The sequence below is a fragment of the Xenopus laevis genome, chromosome 5L, assembly GCF_017654675.1.
Source record: "Xenopus laevis strain J_2021 chromosome 5L, Xenopus_laevis_v10.1, whole genome shotgun sequence".
Classification (NCBI taxonomy): domain Eukaryota; kingdom Metazoa; phylum Chordata; class Amphibia; order Anura; family Pipidae; genus Xenopus; species Xenopus laevis.
The window spans coordinates 82949279-82973841 of NC_054379.1; the positions used below are offsets into that span (position 1 = coordinate 82949279).

Sequence of the window (24563 nt, forward strand, 5' to 3'; positions counted from 1 at the left end):
CGAAGTTTTTTTTAAAGGGGAAGTACTTCGACTATCGAATGGTCGAATAGTCGAACGATTTTTCGTTCGATTTCGTTCGAATTCGAACGAATTTAACAAATTCGATGGTCGAAGTACCCAAAAAATACTTCGAAATTCGAAGTATTTTTCATTCGAATCCTTCACTCGAGCTTAGTGAATCAGCCCCTAAGTCTACTAGATAATCATGTAAATATTAAACCCAATAGGCTGGTTATGACTCCCATTAAGAATTAAGTAAATCTTAGTTTGGATCAAGTTCAAAGTATTGTTTTATTATTACAGAGAAAAAAGAAATCATTTTAAAAAATTTGCATTATTCGGATAAAATTTTGCCTTTCTGTAATTCAGAGCTTTCTGGATAATGGATCCCGTACCTGTAAACCAAATATTGCATCTTTACATTTGTGTCCTCTTAAAAAATTTCTAGTTAATTTATTAAACAGACAACTTTATGCAAGACCTGATTTGTTCTTGTGTTGGCTTTACACAATAATGTTCACACATTTTTTTTAAAGTGCACACAGGGGTTTAAAAAGTAAACACAAAATCATTATTTTTGCACACACAGCCAAGAAAAAAATTGAGAAAACATTGCAACCCTTTTTTTCAATGCTATTTCCTTTGTCACTTTTTAGACTGTTGTTTTTCATGCTTTGTATATTTAACTATCTATAAAAATCAAAGTAGTGTTAAAATTTCTGTTCCTTCTCTCTTTTTACATGCAAGATTTTACATGCAAGTTTTTTGAAAGAGTTAATCACATTTCCATACCCTACCCTCACTTGTACCACTGAAATCCTTTTGTGTGTGCTTTGCTATTTTCTGTACTGCTGATTCTGACTACATGTACTAACATGTACCAACGTTTAGACAGCTCTCCTCCATCAATAACCCCTATTATCACAATGCCTTTCACGTTGGCACAGTTTAAAGTATTTAGTTAACAGACCTGTAAGAAGGAGAATCACAGAAGTATGCCAGGCATAGTGGGAGTCTTTGCTGGAGGAGAGATGACAGTTGCACCATTGTTTCAATAGTGTAGGTTGACAGAATCAGCAGTGCAGTGAATGGAACAGCACAGACAAAACTTCTTTCAGTTGCAAGTACATTTCCAATTAACTTTAAAAGCTTAAGCATATTCAATTAATGTGTTGTTGCTCATAATGGTTTGCTTTTATTATACAAATAATAACGTTTGGGCTTACAGCAGTTTAGAGAGTCTTCACCCACAAGTAATCAGTATAACATTTAATAGTAATGTGATTTACTACCTCCTTTTTTCTGATGGTGTACAAGTATTCCTAAATTACATTGAGCAGATTTAGTGGTATTAGCATGCCAACTTAACCAAATGTCAGAGTACCTTTTAAATACAGTGCTTATAGTTGGAATGTCTCACTGTAACGTTTACATTTGTATAATTTGCTTCTTTGAAATCAAATTTTTTTTTTTACTTAGCTTTTTTTTTTGGTAATTTGTGTTATTGGATTTTAACAAGTGAAAGATAAAGGTGTACAACATAGTATGGGATAGAATAAGAATATTATCAAAGTAGATAAATCAAGGAATTGCTGTTATTCTGTTACACAATATCTCAGATATAGCAGAGAGCAAATTGTTTCTAAACAGTATATGGTTTGGTAAGAGGACAGCAAGCTTATAGTAACAACTTTTTGAGATATCTAGTAGGCTACATTTCTGTATGGTTCTCAATCGTTAAAAAAGAAGAAAGGGAAACATAAGAAAAATAAGATTTTGGGGCTGTAATGAGCAATATTTCCAATATCAATATGACTGATAGTTCAGGTGTAGGTTAAGTTCTAGGTACAGGTGGGAAGGGATCAGGAATATATATATATATATATATATATATATATATATATATATATATATATATAATTTATTTTTTTGATTAGGGGTCTTGCAAACACTTTTGATGGCAACCCACAAATTAAAAAAATGGTGATAGAACATTTTTTTTCCAAATGATTCGGAAATATGTTAATTTGTACAAAAGGATATTTTTTACACTGTTTACAAGAACACAATGCACTTCTGAGAACTATACTAAATGGGCTGACCAGTGAGTAATAGCTGTATCCCGCTGTCAGTAAATCGCATCTGCTTACCTCCAGTAAGACTTATTTTTGTAATCTTTGGCAGTTTGTTTTTTTTTTTTTTTTTGCTTTGTAGAAGTCTGAAATGAACATTTTGCTGTTAAGTGTTGATGTAGGTGGAAATGTCATCTCAAAAGAAATAACAAATGCAGCGTTTTCATTATTTAGAACTTGGTGGGTTAGAGGCTGGGGAGGCAGAAATGTCTTATTAGCCTCGTTCACCTACATTTCCTTTTTGAAAGCACTAGTGACATTCTTACGACTATCATATTTTTGAATGTCTGATACATTGTGTTAGTCACAGAGTTACACCTACAGAAAAGTTCATTGAGAATTTGTCTGTATTATGGCTTTGGCACAATAGGAGATTAGTTGCCTATGATAAATCTGCGTTACTGCAGGCAACTAGTGTGCAAATACTTTGCTATTGGCAATAATGTTGGGAAAACTTACGTGGCACTTCATTCTTCCAAAGTAGCTTGAAGTAGCCTTGTGAGGAAACGTCAGGCTTCTTTGCAAAATTAAAGCAATGCATGTGTTTTCCAACTGATAATTCACATTATTGCCAATGGGAAAAGATTTGTAGATGACTGTATGCCCGTGGTAGCACATATTTATCATGGGCAACTAATCCCATCAGCCCTGCAGGTCACAACAGAAAGTATGAATTTATATTGCTATTTTTGTTGTTGGTTAATAGTATAGCATTCATATTGCCACGAGGCAACTTCGTGCTACTTTGGAAAAATGAAGAGCTGCATATGTCTTCCCACTGGTGATTTACAGTATTTGTCGGTTGGGAAGCGTTTGCAGGAGATTAGTTGCCCGCGGCAGCAAAGATTTATCGTGAATGACTATTCTCCTGGTGTACCATTGCCCTTATTCATGGTACATGATTGAATAGAATTTAATTAATAGGTATGAGGCTTGTGGAATTTGGGTGTTTTGAATGTCATGGAGAACTGTGGAAGTCAATACAACCATCTCTATGCTTCCTTTTTACTTTAATGGGAAACATGCTGCCTGACCATTAATATCAAGGACAGGCAAATCTAGTTCAGGAGCACTTTGCAATGCAAAATAGTATGTCTTGATCCTGCATGAAATCTTATCTGAGCATGTTTGTGCTTAAAGGAGAACAAAAGCTTAAGTAAAGAAGTAGCTACAAATGTTGTACATTGTGTTTTGGGCTTCTGTACCAGCCCAAGGCAACCGCAGCCCTTTAGCAGTAAAGATCTGTCTCCAAAGATGCCCCAGTAGCTTCCCATCTTCTTTTCTTTTGATACATTGCACATGCTTCTGTGCGGTTGTCACTTACTGATCTTCGAGACCCACTTAAATGATACAGTACACATAGAATATAAATGTCACAATATAAGGCTGATTAGTAATTAATACAGATAATTACTACATGGCAGCATAGAAACCAGTGCAATTAGCATCAGAATTTAATAATCAGCCGTGTAGCATCAGCTTATATTACAGGCCAACCTCAATATCTGCTTGATAATTTACGATGACTCCTAATATTAGATTCTCAACAGCTGCTCAGAGCCCACTGAGCATGTGAGTGTCACAGACACTTTCCAAGTTGGTGACAAGTTTGAGTTCTGGATCATTGCTGCTATTGACAAGCTGAAACTTTAGGCTGGTGCAATAAGTTCAGTATATAAATGTTGGCGTTTTTAGCCATATTCATTTTTAGGGGTTTAGTTCTCCTTTAGGGCGTATTATTGCTTTCGTTCATTATTTTTAAAGGGACTGACCATTTTAGTCAGATGTCTGAATCATAAGTTAGTGAGTTGGTCTATTGAAGGTCACCATATAGTTCACAAACTGACCACAATAGTATGTCCTGCCTATTGTCCGTAATCTGCAGAATTCAATGTTATAAGCTTTGAAGCTGTAATATTTTTTCATTGTTTTTAGAAGTTTATATAGTGAATAAAGTACCCCCTCTGGTAAAATATAAGGATGTTATAAGTTACCGAGGAGTTTTATGACCATATAAAAACACGAGGCCGAAGGCCGAGTGTTTTTATACAGGTCATGGAACTCCGATGTAACTTCTAATATCCTTATATTTTGCAACTGGGGGTACTTTATTTATTATAATCAGGGGGGGGACAGGGCGGAGAGTTGTAGGGGGCCCGAGGGTAAGGGGGGCCCGGCCACGCTGCACTTACTTGATTAGCCGGGCCCCCCTGCTTACTGAGAGCTGCCGATTTCGGGAAGGCAGGGTGGGAGCACAGGGGGAGGTATCTTCAGCTCATTCCTTTCCCTTATTGGTCAGAGTTGTCCCGGTTGAGCTGCTCAGGGATTGGATAGCTGAGGTTTGAAATTCCACTCCAGCTCATCCAATCACCATGCAGCTTTACCGTGACTTGAAATTCTGTGACCAATAAGGGAAGAAAATGTTGTCACTGGAAGAAGATGCAGCCACCTGTGCTCCCCTCCTTCCTTCTGTAGTTGGCAGCTCACTTACAGCAGGTGGGCCAAGCTAATGAAGTAAGTACAGCATGGCAGGGCCCCCCTAAAGGTAACCCTTTGTGGTCCCTGTTCTGTGGTGGGGCCCTGGGCACCAATTTGTTTTTAAACTTCTGGGGGGGTCAAGTTTTTTACATGGACGTTTAAGGGGGGCCCTGGCCACCAATGTTCTTATAACGTGGTGGAGCCCTCTCCACCAATTTTTTTTTTCCTTACCATTTTTTTTTTACTTTGTGGTGGGGGGTGGACCTGTGGGGTGGGGAGGGTGGAGCTATAGGTGGGGCTTGCGGTGGGCCCAGGAAATTTTGTCGTATGGGGCCCTGCAACCTCTGATGGCAGCCCTGATTATAATACACACGTTTCAGGGAGTCGTGACAGAAATGACATCAGAACTCACCGTTTATAACTGATGACATTAGAACTCACCTTTTTATAAGGATATAATTTACAAAATATTCATGGCTTTTGTCTATTATTTACATATATAATATGTATAAATGGTTTTTATAGACCTGTATTACAGCCTAACTGAATGAGCTTTTGTAAAAAAAAGATGAGGTATATTTTCCCTTTTAGGGAGAATGAAATGTTTGAGCATGGGGGGGAGGTTGCCAAAATGTTAAGAACCCCCTCAGTGATCATTAATTACTTACCTGATAACCTGGGTCAGTGCTTCTGGGTATTCTTGTAGAAGCTCCTTGTTACTATCTTCTTCAGCTTCTTCTATCATGTCTTCATTCCTGCACTGGCAAGTGCATTCTCAGTAAAGTAAAAGCTGAGCTTAGATGCAAAAGGTAGCTTCTTCAGTCTCCTGCTCATGTGCCGTCCTGGAGAAAATAAGACCGAAGAGGAAGAAGAGGGCAACAAATGAGCTTCTATAGAAATACCCCAGACCGTTGCAGTTTTGCTAAAAAGAGTACCTCCCGCTGATTTTAACTTTAGTTCTCCTAGTTTAAGGGAAGTAGTATGAAAGTTACCACTGCTATGTATGAAAATAGAATAGAGAGCAAATGTTTTATACAGTTATGGAATGCAATGTGTGTTCTAATGCACATAACTGTTTTTTTTTTGGTTTTTTTTAATAGTTGCTTCTACCTCGCGTCAGCTATCTGACACTGGTGACTGACAAAGTCAAAAAGCATTTTCAGAAAGTCATGAGGACAGAAGATATAAGTGAAATTTGGTTTGAGTTCGAAGGGATTCCTCTAAAATGGTAAGTGGAAAAAGTACAAACTAAATGGCATGACTGTTTTCGTAATGCTTCAACTGTGTAACTCAAGGGGGCATTATATAACACCTTGGGAAACCCCAAAATGCTAACCTTAAATCCTTTTTTTGCTTGGAACACTTTTTCTGTTATTTGGATTGCTGTTATGTTGATTAGAACTCTAATGTAAAAAAAGGGGATACACAGAAGCAATTCAGGTAATGGACACTGGTCAAATTTTAACAATCGGTTAAAGAAAAAGATAGTTACATTCACTGAGACTACAAGTTCATATTTTAATGGAAAGTCATCAAATGATGATACTGTGTTAAATATGCAAACTAATTTATATAAAATAACTAGAATGATGCAATCTATTGAACGGTCTCCTCTTTATCTAGTTAACGGTTTCCACATAAGGTCCCAGGGAAAAAAAATTAAGTTCTTTTCTTGGTAAAGGTTTTTATTCTGGTAATGACTATTTGAAGTTTTTGAGCTTTTCTAAAAATTTCACTTTTAGAGTGTAGAACAGCAACTGTAAACGTACAGCGTTTCAGTTTTCATTTATTATTCAGAATGAGCTGATCAGTGGTCTCTGGATGAGTGATTCTGAAAACATTCACTTATTCAGGGTATCTTAGCATCTGCGTATTTACTTAGAAAAGTAGCACCCCTGCATATTCCTGCATTTTGAATAAAATAGCACATTATAGTACTAGATACTATGCAAATTGTTTTGAATTTTAGCAACACTAAGTAGAAAAGATTTTTAATTTAATTTTTTAATTTTAATTTCTAATGCCCACATCTAGTCTTCTATTGTCCATTTGGAAAAGCCTGATTTCTTATCATAGGCTTTTTGTAAACAGAACTAGTACAGGTATGGGACCTGTTATCCAGAAGGCTTGGCACCTGTAATTTGGATCTCCATGCCTAAAGTCTATTAAATTACATTAAAACATGATTAGGATGGTTTTTCCTCTAATAAGGATTAATTTATATTCTAGCTGGGATCAAGTACAAGGTACTGTTTTATAATTACAGAGAAATATAAAATAATTTTTAAAAAATGTAAATTTTTATTAAAATTAATTCTGAGAGATGAGCTTACTGTAATTCAAATCATTCTGAATAATGGGTTTTCAGATATCAGAATCCATACCTGGGATCCATAACATACTATCCGTCTAGGCATAGTATCGACCTAGTCATCTTCCTCACAAGGACCAAACATAGAGTAGCCGCACATGGGGCTGAATGGCGGGTAAAAGTTGTTTGAAGAAGGGAACAGCTTAAGGTGAAATAAAAGTAGGAATTGAGCAAGTCTGTACATTCAGCACTCGGGTCCTTTATATATTCCCACATTCCCCATCTGAGCTGCATCACTGCCAAGCCAAGAAATCATATGTGCTGCTTATATGAAATACAGAAAACTTCACGGGTCCTGCAGTTGCCATTTAAGGCCATGTCACTTTTTGGATCACCTTGAGCATTGACCCTAGCATGTTCACACTGTAGACTGACTGCTTTGGGACCAGTGTGCTCCTTTTCATGTGCCTACCCCAGGGCCTTTATGCCTTTCCAAGAGATCCCTTGCAGCTAGTCTTGAATGTGTGCATACTCTGGAGACTAAAATCTAAATTAATAAATACAAATGCAGAACTTTTTCTGTGTGTATGCACAGCCCAGGCCCAGAACAAAAATCCACAGACAGTAAAGAACAACCTTGTGTTGCTCTCACTAGTATATCAGGCCTGTGCCAGTGGGGACTTTTAATATCAAGACAAGATCCAGTAGACCATGAAAACCTGAACTTGAGAGAACTGCTTGTATACTGGCCATAAAAAAAAAAGGTAAACCCTCCTATGACTGCAGAATTCATGCAGGAAATTGTGGCTGACACAGAGTTGGTGTTGCACCATTCCACAGTGGAGCATTGCTTGCATAAACATAATTTGTGCAAGCATCAGAAGGAAAGCTTCCCTGTGACTTTATCACAAATGCCAACATCTGAAGCCTTTTAAAAATTGAACTCGGTCCACAAACACTAATGGTTTATTTGGAGAATAAAATGAGCTTTTCATGGAAAAAAAACATCTTTGTGTGTCTGCCAGTGGCACAGGAAACCTTGGACCGGTATGGCACCTATTTTCCAAAATGCTCAGGACCAGGTGCTTTCCAAATAACGTTTTTTTCTGTAATTTGGATCTTTATACCTAAGGGGGCAGATTTATCAAGGGTCGAACTTCGAATTCAAAAAGACCAACCGAAAAGAGGTTGAAGGTTTTTGGGGGTCGAAGTGGTCCGTATTCGACCTACTTCGAAACGTAGGATCGAAGGAATATTGCCTTCGATCTACTTTGATTCAAAGTTTTCCCCCCAAAAAACGTCGATCTCACAAACTCCACCAATTGCCTCCATATAGGTTCTAGGAGGTCCCCCATAGGCTCAAACAGCACTTTGGCAGCTTTTAGGTGGTGAATGGTCGAAGTTTTAAAGAGACATGATAAATTTCGATATTCGAATTTCAAAGTTTTTTTCAACTTCGAATCGAAGTTGGACTATTCCCTAGTCAAAGTACACAAAAATAGCTCTAAATTCGAAGGTTTTTCTCTTCGAAAACTCACTTCGACCTTTGATAAATCTGCCCCTAAGACTACTAAAAAAAATCCATGTAAACATTAAATAAATCCTATAGGCTGGTTTTGCTTCCAGTGAGGATTAATTATATATTAGTTTGGATCAAGTACAAGCTACTGTTTTATTATAACAGAGAAAAAGGAAATCATTTTTAAAAATTTAGGTTATTTTATTATAATAGAGTCTGTTAGAGATGGCCTTTCTGTAATTCGGAACTTTATGGATAACGGGTTTCCTGATAACGGATCCCATACCTGTAGATGGAAGAATGGGTTGCAATAAATATAAGCACATTCTGGATGTCAATATGAAACACAGTTGGCCAAGAAGCTAAACCTGAAAAGTGGATGATTCCTACAACAAGATAATGACCCTAAACATACCTTCAAAGCCACTGTGAGCGACATGAAGAATAACACTGAAAGTTTTGGAATGACCATTACAGTGCCCTGATCTAAACATAGATGAAAATAAAAGTGATCTGCAAGTAAAAGTGGGCAAAAGACTCTAGCTGGATACAAAAGGCACTTACAATATGTGCCAAAGTGGGGTGTTACAAAATACTGACATTACAGTGTTCAAACTTTTTTGGACAACATATGTCCAGTAGATGGCAGTATTTGATTAAGAAAGCAAGAATGAGCACATTTCTTTAAGTTTGAAAGTGGAAATATGTTTAAGTACTGTTTGATCAAAAAGTGATAAAATTTTTTATTATATTGCCACACTTTCTGTGGCAAATGACTCAGAGCCAAGGTTTTAATAAATGTAATATTATTTTTATTCAGTTTTTGACACATGAGATGAAAAATTCTATTCATATCTGTCCATATATCTAACGTGATTATTCATGTTTGTTTATGTTAAAGCACGAGAGGGAGCAGACCTGGGTGGCACTGACCAAATAAACATTTTTATAGAATAAAACATCTTCCTGAAAGTTACCCTTTATTACAAATGAAATGGCATTCCACATCTTGCAAAAGCTTGCAAAAGCTGAGTTCCTTTAACAATTCACATGCCACAGATTATCTATGACAATGACATGGAAGTACCAATGTGACAATCTGTATTTTAACAAGTGTTTCAAATGATGAAGGGGAACCTTAGAGCTACCACCATCATAAAGGCCAAAAAGTGACAAAACATGAAAAGTTTAACCCATCATCCATAATTGTATTAGATGCATCACTAGTTCACAACCATAATTATGCTGGATGACTGCCTAAAAAGTGTTGCATTGTGGGTTTAAAATTTGGCAACTTGCATTATTTTGAGAAACTGGCAGCCTTTGTTATGCTGCTTTAATAGTTCGCTCAGACCAAACAGATACAGTTAGGCTCATAAATTTTTGGACAGACAACTTTTTTCTAATTTTGGTTCTGTACATTACCACAATGAAGTATAAAATGAAACCACTCAGATGCAGTTGAACTGCAGACATTCAGCTTTAATTCAGTGGGTTGAATAAAAAGATTGCATAAAAATGTGAGGAACTTAATCACTTCATTTCAAAGGGCTCAAAAGTAATTAGACAAATTAAAAAACTGAAAATAAAATGTTCATTTCTAATACTTGGTTGAAAATCCTTTGCTGGCAATGACAGCCTGAAGTCTTGAACTCATGGACATCACCAGATTCTGGGTTTCCTCCTTCTTAAAGGAGAAGGAAAGGTTAAAACTAAGTAAGCCTTATCAGAAAGGTCCATCTAAATATACCAGTAAACCCCCAATGTGGTGCTGCTCTGAGTCCCCTGTCAAAAGAAATACAGCATTTCTTTCCTTCTATTGTGTACACATGGGCTTCTGTATCAGACTTCCTGCCTTCAGCTTAGACCTCATTGCCCTGGGCAAGAGCATGCTCAGTTTGCTCCTCTTCCCCCTCCCCTCCCTTCTCTACTGTAATCTGAGCCCAGAGCAGGGAGAGACTCAGGCAGGAAGTGATGTCACACCATATTAATACTGCAGCTCCTATCCTAAACAAACAGAGAGTTTCTAGAGCTTTTTACTCAGGTATGGTAAAATATTCTACAGAATAAATGTAGCATTCTAGCTTGCACTATTGCAGCTAATCTATTGGCAATAAAATGCCTCCGTAGCTTTCCTTCTCCTTTAATGCTCTGCCAGGCCTTTACTGCAGCGGCTTTTAGTTACAGTTTGTTTGTGGGCCTTTCTGTCTGAAGGTTAGTTTTCATCAAGTGAAATGCATGCTCAATTGGGTTCAGATCAGGTGATTGACTTGGTCATTCAAGAATATTCCATTTCTATGCTTTAGTAAACTCCTGGGTTGCTTTGGCTGTATGTTTTGGGTCATTGTCCATCTGTATTAGGAAATGGCTCCCAGTCAATTTGACTGCATTTAGCTGGATTTGAACAGACTGTATGCATCTGAACACCTCAGAATTCATTCTGCTGCTTCTGTCCTGTGTCACATCATGGATAAACACTAGTGTCCCAGTGCCACTGGCAGCCATGCACACCCAAGCCATCACATTGCCTGCACCATGTTTTATAGATGATGTGGTATCTTTGGATCATGAGCTGTTCCACGCCTTCTCCATACTTTTTTCTTGACTCATTGTAGTAGAGGTTGATCTTGGTTTCATCTTTCCAAAGAATGTTTTTCCAGAACTGTGCTGGCTTTTTTAGATTTGTTTTTTTAGCAAAGTCCAATCTAGCCTTTCTATTCTTGATGCTTATGAATGGCTTGCACCTTGCAGTGCACCCTCTGTATTTACTTTCATGCAGTCTTCTCTTCATGGTAATATGTAAAAGTTCAAACACACTCACGATACATTGTATAACTTCTCTGGTTACAGCCCAGCTTTTCCTCAAATCACGGGACCCAGCGTGATATATCAAACATATTCTCTTTATGGTAGGCTTGGATATCGATACACCTATCTCCTTTAGTGTTGTTCACTTGTTTGGCTGTTGTGAAGGGGTTTCTCTTCACCATGGAAATGATTCTGCGATCGTCCACCACTGTTGTCTTCTCTGGATGTCCAGGTCTTTTTGCGTTGCTGAGTTCACCAGTGCTTTTTTTCTCATGATGTTCCAAACTGTAGATTTTGCCACTCCTAATATTGTAGCAATTTCTTGGATGTGTTTTTTCTGTTTTTGCAGCTTAAGGATAGCTTGTTTCACCTGTATGGAGAGCTCCTTTGACTGCATGTTGTCTGTTCACAGCAAAATCTTCCACATACAAGCACCCCCCCCCCTCAAATCAACTCCAGGGCTTTTATCTGCTTCATTGATAATAACATAACAAAGGAATTGCCCACACCTGCCCATGAAATAGCATTTGAGTCAATGGGCCCCTGAAATGAAGTGATTGTGTTAAAAAAAGCCTTTAGTTCCTCATATTTTTATGCAATCTTTTTGTTCAACCCACTGAGTTGTTTCATTTAAAATTCATTGTGGTAATGTACAGAACTGAAATTAGAAAAAGTCTCTGCCAAAGATTTATGGGCCTAACTGTATATATTGAATAGTGTACCCCTTCTTGTAGAATATAATATATACAGTCATATGAAAAAGTCTTTGGGTTATCTGTAACCATACTCACAATCCTCCGCATATGCCGCTCCTGTATTTTTCTTGCCAGACCTGGGTTTTACAGCAACTGTGTCTGTGGCTTTCCATTCCTTCATTCTATTCCTTACTGTTGAAACTGACCGTTTAAACCTCTGAGATAGCTTTTTGTAGCCTTCCCCTAAACCATGATACTGAACAATCTTTGATTTTCAGATCTTTTGAGTGCTGATTTGAGGATCTCATGCTGTCATTCTTCAGAGTAGAACAAACAGAAACACAACTTGCAATTGGCCACCTTAAATACCTTTTCTCATGATTGGACACACCTGCCTATGAAGTTCAAGTCTTAAAGAGCTAATCCAACCAATTTGGTGTTCCCAGGAATTGGTATTGAGCAGTTGCATGCATTCAAATTAGCAAAATTACAAGGATACAGTTTCACATTTGATTTAATTTCATACAACTGAATACTGCTTCACTAAAAAATCTTTGTTCAGAAAACACCCCAGTACTCAGATGTTCCTGGGAAATGAAAGACAAACCACTGTTATCTTTTTTGTTGAAAATGGAGTAAATTATTATGCAGGCTGAGAGGGGTTCCCAAACTTTCATATGACTGTATAACATAATCTTCTTACTGCTTTATACCTAAGGAGCCCTTTTAGCTTCTCAGGAATGTCCATTCTGTGGCAGGCCAGTTGCACTTCAAATGATAAGGAACTGACAGCTAGAAGACTGTAGGTTGGACAGCACTGTTCTTTTGTTCTTTCCTTGTGGCTGAAAATATGTTCTTCATTAGTTAGAGCACCATGGGTGTGACTTCCTTGCATTTGAAAACAGAAACAGTGGTATTATATTGGGTGGAGGGGTGCCTTTTTTACTGTAGGTTCCTTATATATGGGCGTGCTGCCTGCTGCACCTTGTAAGGCACACACTACAGGTTGCCTGCAATTCCTGCTCACCACATATTCTATATTGGCTCCTGAGCTACTGCTACCAAAAAAATACACATGCATACATACATACATACATACATACATACAGGTGTAACATTTCATCTTCTATGGTGCAAATGAACATGGACCAAACCTATTGTGACCAATACCAGCAGACCTTCCTGCTGAAATTAATTTTAAAGACAAAAAGTACCTGTGAGTAGTTTAATGCTATCTCCACCCCGGTTATCTTTAAGGGCATGTTCTTAAACTGCAAACTCTATTCTCTGATTATATCTGAGTTATAAGTGTCCTATCTGAGGAAAATCACAACCCATGGCCTGTGTCCTAATACCTACCTCATTTGCTGAACATTGCTGAGAACACTGGAGGGATGGGAAGGGGAAACATCTTTGCTTCCTTGTTTTGTGACAAAAAGTCACGGAATCTCCCTCCCCATCCCTAATTTGCATATGCAAATTAGGATTCAATTCAGCCGGGCAGAAGGATTCGGCCGAATCCTGGTGAAAAAGGCCGAATCCCGAACCTAATCCTGGATTTGGTGCATCCCTAGAAAGAAGCAAACAAGTGTATATTTTACGAAGGTGGCCGTAGCGTTCTCCAAAAGGTGCTGGAAGTTGCAGACTTATATAACTAGTTAAACTAGCAATCAGATGCATTAAAAACCATGCGATCTGCACTGCACACAAGAGGACTATTCAGCGGTAAAGTGGTGGCAAGGTAGCTTTCGTTCTCCTTTAATCTAATCAAGTGTCGATGTTTAAAAAAAAATCTATTTTTAATTACATTTTTTTGGATTCGATTTTTAGATGCCCAGGAAACCATTAGCCTCTGCAACACTTCTCATAAACCCTTTTTAAACTGAGCACCTCACAAAATATGGCCACGATTAACTTAAAAATTGCAACAAACTTCAAAGTAGATAATAATCTAAAAGAATTTCAGAACCTGCCCCCAGACATTGAAGATTGCTAACGGTCCAGGGTGAACCCCTTATTTACATAGTCTTTTGGTCAGGTGATCCTTCTATGGTTGTTACATTTTGTTAAAAATGTATTTCTACAAGCAATTTTGGGAGCTTTTTTTTTTTTTTTGCTAGATAAAAACCACACACATATACCACACAAATAGAATGCAAAATAGCATGTAGCAGCTTGTAGCATGTAGCACTTTTCATTCCAACTACACAAATAGAGTTTTCTTAAGAACTAAACTGGTCACCTGTATACATTTTTAAAGGAACAGTTCAGTGTAAAAATATAAACTGGGTAAATAGATAGACTGCGCAAAATTAAAAATGTTTCTTATATAGTTAGTTAGCCAAAAAATGTAATGTGTAAAGGCTGGAGTGACTGGATGTCTAATAGAACAAAACGCTACTTCCTGCTCTTCAGCTCTCTAATTCTGAGTTATTCAGCGACTTGAAGGGGGGCCACATGGGACATAACTGTTCATTGAGTTTGCAATTGATCCTTAGCATGCAGGTCAGATTCAAAAGCAAACGTTTGACCCATGTGCCCCCCTCTCAAGTCACTGATTGGTTACTGACTGGTAACCAATCAGTGGAAACCAAGTGATCTACAAAGCAGGAAGTAGTGTTCTGCAATTATGTTAGACATCAAGTCACTCCAGCCTTTATAGATGACATTTTTTGGCTAACTAACTATATCAGAAACATTTTTTTTCATTTTGCACAGCCTATCTATTTACCTAGTTTATTTTTTTACACAATTCCTTTCAGGATAGTCACTTGTAGTTTAAAATTCTATCCTCAGTCCGTTCAGCCATTGAACAATTAATATTCCGAACAATTCCTCATGAAGAGCATACCGTCCTTTTTTGTAGCATTGTAACAAGGTCATGACTGTGGTGGCATTGAACACGGAATATTGCTTGCAGATTTTTACATTTACCAAAATTTAAGTAGAGATCCTAACTCCAGGTTAGTTTTTAAATCTCTGGTCTCTTGGGAAAAGTTTCAACTTCTGTTGAGGATGATTTCATTAGAGATTTTCACATTGTTTCTATTTTTCCCAAGGTGTATAAGGGATTGTTTTAAAAAGCTAAAAAGTGATGACATGGAACAAATAGATTTTGTTTGTACTGGAGGGTTATGTATAAATATTTGCCTATTTTGTATAGGGATGCCAAACCAAAAGATATATTCGAGTAGAAGGTAAGTATAAGTTACAGTAAGACCCTACTTTAGGCAATATATAGTCCCCTATTATATTTATTACTTTTCAGGAATGAACACAAAAGGACATAAATCCCAGACCTAGGGCAGCAAGATTTTGGGGGCGGGAATTGCGTCCAACTGCATTCCAACTTTGTCAGGAGCACTGGGGATGCACTGCACCAAATCCCCAGTGCCCCTGAGGGAGCCCTCATGTGCTCACAAGGGAGGCACTTGTGGGAGAAGGTTAGTCTGGCCTAGGGGCATCCCAAATAGAAATCCTCGCCTGGAAACATATGCAATACTTGGCTCAGTATAGCCAGCACTTTTAAGTGTGGTGTTAGGCAATGAGTTTAGATATGGAGGATTGTTATTAATGTCATAATTTTCTTTGTAAATAGATGAAACCACCCCAATTCTTCACGTTTCTCTTCATGGGCAATTGTTACTTAAAACTGCATTAGACAAGTAGAGGGGCAAACTAGAAAGGTTGATGAATGAATTTCTTTCATGTTTGTGTGGTTCCCCCATCACATTCTACATTTGAATGTGCTTCACAAGTGCAAAAGTTGTAGGACCTCTGCCTTGTTCTCTAATCGGTACTGTTTTCTTTCAGGCATTACCCCGTTGGTTTGCTGTTTGATTTACATGCATCAAATACATCTCTACCTTGGAGCATCATTGTCCATTTTAAGGTAATTCATGGAAATTTCTAGACCTATTTATAAGGTACAGCTTATGGAGATATAGCTGTTGTTCATTTTTGGTCTTGAATGAAAAAAATGTACAGGTCTTCCCAGCAATATACATTTATATCTATATCAGAAGGTCATAAACATGTGGGTTTGCTATGGAAAATATAAGGCTATTAAAAGTAAACAAGTATAATTGAATGTCACACTTGCAGTCTCCAGTACATTTAAAAAAAACTGTGGTTCCCATTCTTAACTGCCCCTGTTTTCTAGAAGCCTCCACCAAAGGTGCAGCTTAGCCTACACAGAAAAACAGCTATCTGTCTATTACATATTATAATGGATGTTAATTATCCGGTTTCACAATAGATTTTATTTAAATAGTTTTAAGATCTAAATGGTTAGTTAGGATGTTCCTTCTCATAAAAAGAATTAGCAAATAGCAGACTTATACCAGAATCAGACTTGCAGACCAGGTGAAATCTCAAGGCCTTGAGAATATTGAGTGCTTTATTGTAATAGGCTAGTGTTCAAAAGGAATTTAAATGATGCTATATTGTGATGTCCATGCTTGTTTGCTTTGGTGGTTCGGATATCTGTTAGAGATATTCTAACACTATACTAAAGATACTTTCAGATTTTGCTCCACAGCCCATAATACACAACCACAGTGACAGGCACTATATGCAAGAAAGCCTTTGACTGTGAAAGGCTTCTGCATAGGGTAATGAAAGAGGAACTACACCACCTCCCCATCATTTTTTGACTTCTACCCCTCAGTGAACATTATCCTCTGTGTCAACCCCATCTGAATCACCACTACTGGCCAGAAGTTAAAGGTACCCTGCTGCCAAAATATCAGACTTTGCAGCAGGCTACCATGTTTGGAACTACCAGTTCTGTTTCATGGTTCCATCATAGTGCAGGAACATGTGCACAGGGCCAAGAACACGTATGAGCTTTCAGTGTGCATTCTTTGTTGCTGATAATTTAGGCTGGGAACATTTTTTAAACATTTTTCTTACCTGTTGCATTCTTCTGTTTTCAAAATTAATTTTCATCCCAGATAGAAACTCATCCAAAGCAGAGACAGCAATAATGATGGGCTGCAAACCTTTGATTTATGCCCTCTGCCTGAATATATACGTAACCTTAATGAGCTGCTGTTCAATATGACTCAATGGCTATTCATTTTGATTGACATAGGATTGTTTTTGTATGCCAAATTGACACACAGATGTAGGCTACTCAAAAAGTAGCTATCTGGGGTATTATGTGCTCCATTTTATCTTTATTTTTTAATAGTGTGGCTAAAAGAAAATCATTCTTGTGTTAACGCACAATTTTAAACTGCTGACTAAGAACCACGGTGTCAAGCTATGGAAGAATAATAAAAACACACCAAGTACTTTATTTGTTGTTATTAAAATCTCAAAATATGTCATCCAGGGCATGACTTAACATGTTTTTTGGTATCTGAAATTACTGAGCGACCTGTGATAACATCCACAACCGTTTATCAAAACCACTGCACCTCTAATGCACGTAGTAACATAACCTCTTTTTCTATACACTAAATTCTTTCTCTAGATCTGAGTCACAAGTTCCATCTTGCTGCACACACCATTTCTTGTATCCTCTCTGCACCAAGCCTAGAAATAATAAGCTTTTTGCTCATGCCTATGAGTTCTTATCTTTGGCTTGGCAGCTGATCATGTGATGCTATGTGAATTTCTGAAAGTTGGACAAATGTGTTTGTTGCAATAAAACATCAGGCAGTACATTTGAGAGAGACATTACACTTGGTAAAAGCAGGATATGAGCATAAGTTTGTTCATCCCGTTCACAACTTTGTTTGAAAGAGTTGAAAGCTGAAGTTTTGACATGTTTATAGTCAAATGGATAATGTGATTTTTGCTGTCACTACCAATGCACTTTCCATAGGCCTCCATAGTAGAGCACCATAGTAGTTAGTTACATAGAGTAGAGAGAAGAACCAGTAAATCTATTGTATTGGAAATCCTGTTATCCTGATAGCTCCAAAATAAAATTGATTTGTCAGTTTTTGAATATAAAGTATTGTTAAATTGGTGTTAATTAAGTTAGCATAATTAGCATAAATCCATGTTGATGCCATTACAATCGTGTTTTTTTTTCTTAATGATGCTCCACATTATAGAAAGACCCCTTATTCAGAGAACTCCAAGTTCCAAGCATTCCAGATAATTCATTGGATACCTGAAAAAAACAGCTGATGCTCACCTTGTTGTCCAGTGCATGAGGGCAAACATTTACCCTTTGATAGCTTCATACTGAATTTGAACGTGCTGGTTTTGTTGGACCTGGGTTCATATGCATTGCTGGAAAGTTATTAGCTAGATATTGTTAGAAAGCTTCAGATATATATATCTTTATGTTACAGTGTGCAGTGTTGATTTTAGTGGGAATTTAGTTGACTTTCTTGCTTATTACAGAACTTTCCAGCTAAAGACCTTCTCCGTTGCCAGTCTAAAGATGTCATCGAAGCACATTTCATGTCATCTGTTAAGGAAGCTGATGCTTTAAAGCACAAAAGTCAAGTTATTAATGAGATGCAGAAGAAGGACCATAAGCAGTTGTGGATGGGTTTGCAGAATGGTATGTATTCAATTGCTTTCTCTTTTTTTATACCCAAATCTGCACCTTGAGCTCCTTACTAAGAATAAAGCACTTCACTAGACCCTGACTTTTTTTAAAAAATTTTTAATTCTTTATTTATGTTTTTTCACAAGACATATAATAATTTAACGTATACAAAAAGAAATGTCCTTGTGTTACTTCATTTAAGATTACATTTGTATTACAAAACATGTATATATCATACATAAAATACCTAAAAAGAGAGGCAGAGAACAAAAAAAGAAAAGAAAGGGTACCTTATAAGACCATGGGTTGACTTCTCTGGTTCCTTCTCAACGATCTTATTCTTCTAGCTCTACATCCTTCTGGCCTCTTTTCCTTGGGCTCCTATGACCCTTCTAGTCAGTAGAGACTAATTTTTGATATTCATCAGACTTTATAAAAAGAAGCCAAGATTGCCATTTTTGAGAAAAATATTCTTGAACCTTTCGAACGTATAAATCTCTTGCACTTTATATATCCATTCCTTGATTTTTGGAATTTCCAAGGATTTCCAATATTTTGATATTAATTACTTGGCTGCATTAATCATGATAGAGATCACTGACTTTTTATATTGCGACATGGGCATTTTATTTTTGTGTAACAAGAAGATGGTTACTGAATCTTCTATCTCTATATCCGTAAATTTAGAAAGCATTTGTTGTATCTCTTGCCAATAAGATCTTATTTTGGGACATTGCCAGAATATATGCATTAAGTTCACCATTTCTTGATTACATCTCCAGCATTTGTCAGACACGTTCTCATACATCTTAGCCAGAGCGGTTGGAACTCTATACCATTGTGTAAATATCTTGTAGTTATTTTCTTGAATTTTACAGCAGGTAGGGACTTTAAAGGTGCGTTCATTTATTTGATTCTACTCGGTGTCTGTAAATGTCTCTCCCAATTCTTGTTCCCATTTCTGTTTATAGTTTTCTTCTGGAAGGTCTCTTTCTTCCGTCAGCAATCTATATACTGATGCAATTTCACGCCTTGGTCTTTCTCGGTGCTTAAGCCAACGTTCGTACACCGTATCAGGTAGACCTTTGGTGTCTATTATTCTAGCCGTATGTAAGAAATGTTGAATTTGCATCAAGCCATGCCTCTCTAATCCTGTCATTTCATCTTGGGGTATAATCTCCTCCCCGTCATAAACTGATAAGCAAATAAAGAGCCTCCTTTCGACAGTTTCTTAATGTTTGATTCGCTTATGCCGGGTGTAAAGTCCAGGTTGTGAACAATGGAAGTAAGCCTCGATTTAGGATTCAATAGATTTTTTTTATGTTCTACGGAGTCCCATATTTTAATAGTCGCTTCAAGGACTGGACCACTCTTCCTATTCAGTTTGCGATTGTGATTTGGTAACAGAAAATATGTATCTAAAGGGATTGGTGTACACTGTTGCTCTACTTCCACCCATAATTTGCCATTGCATAGAATATATCAAACATCCTTTGTAGAGCCACTGCTGCATAATAATTCTGGAGATCCGGCAGTCCTAGTCCTCCTTTATCCTTGGATTGTGTCAAGTACATATATTTCTGTCTCGCTGGCTTCTTGCCCCATACGAACTCTGTTATTGCCTTTCGTAGAGACGTAAATAATGATTTGGGGATAGTCATTGGTAAGATCTGAAATAAATAAAGGAAGCGTGGGAGAATATCCATCTTTATTATATTTATACTCCCGAACCAGGAGAATCCAAGCTTATCCCATCGTTTCAGGTCTTTCTGTACTTCTTTCAGCAATGGGAGTATATTGTTTTTTATGCCATCTTCTATATTGGCTGTGAATTGTTGATTTTCTATTGTGAAGGGGAACCGCTTTCTGATTTGTACCACTTGAGATTCTTTTAATGAGATGTGGAGTATACTAGACTTTTGATAATTAATTTTTAAATTGCTAATTGTATTAAAACTCTCAAATTCTACCACTAGATTAGTCAGTGATACCATGGGATCTGTTATAAAAAAGAGCATATCATCTGCATTTGCCACTACATTGTGTTGACTTTTTCCAGCTTTTAATCCTTTGATATTAATATTGTTTCATACTTTTTGAAGAAAAGGTTCAAGCGTAATTACGAACAAAAGCGTGATAGTGGGCATCCTTGTCTTGTGCCATTATTAATAGAAAAGGGGTCCGACAATGAGCCATTATCTGCAATCTAGCTTGTGGGTTCGTATATAACTTTTCTACATATCGAGAGAAATTCAGTCCCAAGCCCATCCATGAGAGGGTATGAAAAATGAGATTCCAATCGGCTCTGTCAAATGCCTTCTTGGCATCCATAGTCAATAGTGCCAAGGGCATATTTTTTTGCTTGCAGAAATGCAATAGGCTATGTAGTCACAGAGTATTATCCCATGCCTCTCTTTTTGGTATGAAACCTACTTGGTCCACATGTATCACTTGTGTTATAACTGGTTCGAATCGCTTACCTATGAAAAAGTTTTATATCTGTGTTTAACAGTGAGATAGGTCTATAGCCTTTCACATCCATAGGGTCCTTTTTATGTATCATGTCTATATGCGCCAGATTCGCTTGGTTTGGTAGATTTTCACCTTTCAATAGCCTGTTTAAAGCTTTGGTGTAGTGTGGGAGCAAGGTTGATGCATCTTTTTTATAATATACATAGGAAAAGCCATCTGGACCAGGGGCTTTATTAGTTGCCATAGATCTCAGGGCTTTTTCAAGTTCTTGGCGTCGTAATAGGGTTCTCTAATGTGTCCACTAGATCTTGCGGTGTGGCTGGTTTTGTTAAGTTGGAGAAGTATTTTTCCATACTCTCTATCTGTTGTCCGTCTGATGAGGGATCTCCCCTGAGGTTATATAGATTCTTATAATATTCACGGAATGTTACAGCTATTTCTTTCGAGCTTGTGACTGTCTCTCCTTTACTATTCCTCACTTTAACAATGAAATTTCTCCTTTGTCTACGTCTAAGTGAGGCTGCCAGCATTCTGACACATTTATTTCCGTGTTCATTGAATCTTTGCCTCTGGTACCAGATGGCTCTCTCCGTATATGTGTTCAATATTTCCTTAATCTGGTTTCTGAATTGTGATATTTGTTGTATCTTAGATTTTAGTAGAGTCTTCTTATGTATTTGTTCTAATGTCACTAGTTCTGCATATAGTGTGTCATATCTTCGCTTTCTTTCTTTCTTCTTTTGCGTTCCCAGACTACTAACTCATTAGGACCGTTAGCTTCATTATACTCGAAATAAAGGTCTATCGTACTTTGGATCTTCTTTACTATCTCCGGGTCTTCCATTAAGGTTTTGTTTATTTTCCATTGCCAGATTTTACTTTGGTTGCTTACTATGTCCAGTGTACAGAAGTTGGGGGCATGATCTGACCAAGTGATAGGACCTATATAGGCTCTATGTACCATAGGTAATTGATCTTGTGGAATGAAGAAATAGTCTATTCTTTAGTACCGTGAGTATACAGTAGAGTAATATGAATAATCACTTAAATTAGGATTTAAGGATTGCCAAATGTCCATCATCCTATGGGAATAAAGTAATTTTCTTGCTGTTGTTAGATACGTATCTGGCAAACTTCTTTTGTGGTTAGAGCAGTCCAGATCCGGTTCCAGCGCTAAATTCAGATCTCCTCCAAGGATATAGGTCCCATCCACGAATCCTTCTAAAGTACTATTTAGAATAGATTTTAAAGTCTGAACTTTTCCCGTGTTTGGCAAATACACAGAAACAAGTGTATGAATTCTATTGTTGATCGTACCGTTTACTGCTATATAGCGCCCTAGTTTATCTGGCAAATGGTCAATATAAGACCAGCGTACAGAATCGGAAATCACTATTGCTGTTCCTCTAACTTTTTCTCTTTTTACTCGTATATATCATGTTGTAGCCTCTTAAGTTTACCCTAGGCATAGCCTTAAAATGCGTCTCTTGTAGAAAAGCAATTCCAATTTTTTTGTTTTTCAACTCTAGTTTTAATTTATTTCGTTTTACATAAGAGTTCAGCCCTTTCACGTTGAGAGTCATTAAATTTATTGAATTATCACCCATAACCTGATATCGGGGTGAGTCTGCTAGATTTTGGCTTAATTTCCTTATTCTTCCAGTTTGTCAACCCATGGTCTTCCCTTGTCCTTTTGCCTACGTAAGGTACCAACATAAAATATAGAAAAGAGAAAAGAAAAGTAAAAAAGAGAAGAAGAATTCAAACAAGTATAGTTACACCAAAGAGAAATGTAACATAGGCAGTCCTTTAGTTGCCCCCTAAACTACCCTGTGGACACTCCCCTAGTTACTCCGTTAAGTCTGTATCCCCGTAGGGGTTGGCCATCGACTGCGGATGATGTTCTAGGGGGGGGGGGGGTAAAACCAATGTGTACTCTCCCTATTCCCCTTCAGGGTAAGGGAGAGTCTCCCGTCTCCATATGTTTTATCATATTTTCCCTTACATGGGTACTACTTTGCTTCCTATTTTGTCTGTTCCTCACTCATGACACTTAACTATTCACCCAAAATAAAAGGCTCCTCATCCATATCTCCCGATTGGGAGTACACCCTGAGTCCATATATTAATCCATCTCCTAGCGTGATAAATGAAAGAAAGAGAGAAAGGAAAAAGGAGAAAGAGAAGGAAAAAAAAAAGGGAAAAGGGGGAACAACCCCTTAATGTTTATACTATATACATTGTAGTTCCTGTGTCAATTGTATATGTGTGTGTGTATATATATATATATATATATATATATATATATATATATATATATATATATATATATATATATATATATATATATATATATATATATATATATATATATATATATATGTGTATGAGAAAAAATAAATAAATAAAAAGAAGAAATAGGCACATTTTGGTAGAAAGTGCAGAATTTTTATATTACTTTTTTTTTTTTATCTTTATCAACTTCCCTTTCTCTCCCCCCACCCACGCACAGAATAGTACAACCTCTGAGGTACACTACAGTAGAAACTGTACACAAGAAGATTTTCTTTCCACTTCCATAGAAGTTCCATGTGTTCCATAGAGGAATAATCCTCATCCCCTACCTAAGGATCCCCTGATGTCTTCGTCCTAGCTTTTAAAACAACTTATCTCCCCTTCCCTCCCTGTTAAATTAGTGATTTTCCTTATCTATAACCACTTTTAGTGCCCACTTTGTCTCTCATATGTGATTTCATGCTCCCTATTATTATTAGTGCAAAAAGAGCACATCTGATGCCCCTTCTGTTATCTTTGTGCATTTTCCCATCCTAAAAATTTAAAATTTTTTATAATCCAAAGCATTTTCATAATAAAATGAAAATTAAAAAAAAAAAAGGATCCCAAACCTCCATCCTACTCATAACTTTTGGGAAAAAGCTCACATATTAAGCAAAAACAGAACAGGAGAGGTAAAAGGAAAAAAATTAAAAAAAAATTAATAAAAAAAAAGGGTTTCTCTCTCTAAAGCACATCTGTTGATTATATTCACATATTAGTTTCTAGATATGCTCCTTATTACATATGCAGATATTTATAGGATTAATGTCATTTATATAAACAGGCTTCTTGTATTAGTTCATATTTTATGTATTAATAAAATAACGAGAAGCAAAAACATTTCTTCAGAGAGGTGAACCTCTCCCCCAGACAGCCCTGGTTTTTGTTTTAAAAGAAAAACCTTCCGTATGCCTCTACAGAGGAGATAGCGTTTTTCCTCTGGATCTTCAGCTAAGTGCAAGGGCTCAAATCGGGTAGACCTTCCCCACCCTAGACCATCTCTCTCCACTCTTTGAGTTCCACACTACAGGTATACATAATCCGCAGCAGAAGATATCTATTCCATCCGGATCTTTTAAAGTGTGGACTTGGCTATTATGGTGTGCTGAAAGGGAAAATGGATAATTCCACCTGTATTTAATGCTTCTTTCTGTTAGGGCAGATGTTAAGGGTCTAAGCAGCCTACGTTGTTGCAGGGTCATCCACGATAAATCCTGGAAGATCTCTATTCTTTTGCCCTGATATAAACAGTTATTAGCACTCCGTGCTTTAGACATAATAGCCTCCTTAACCCTGT

The 24563-nt window shown here is 37.2% G+C and overlaps 1 protein-coding gene across 1 annotated transcript in view; it reads left to right on the top strand.

Moving 5' to 3' along the window:
- Positions 1 to 24563, top strand: part of atg5.L (autophagy related 5 L homeolog) — a gene marked incomplete in the record, with an annotated part of 95007 nt that overhangs the window by 13316 nt on the left and 57128 nt on the right. Inside the window, 3 exon segments of the mRNA NM_001091862.1 lie at positions 5711 to 5838; positions 15757 to 15835; positions 18307 to 18469. Coding sequence (NP_001085331.1) covers positions 5711 to 5838; positions 15757 to 15835; positions 18307 to 18469 — 370 coding nt within the window.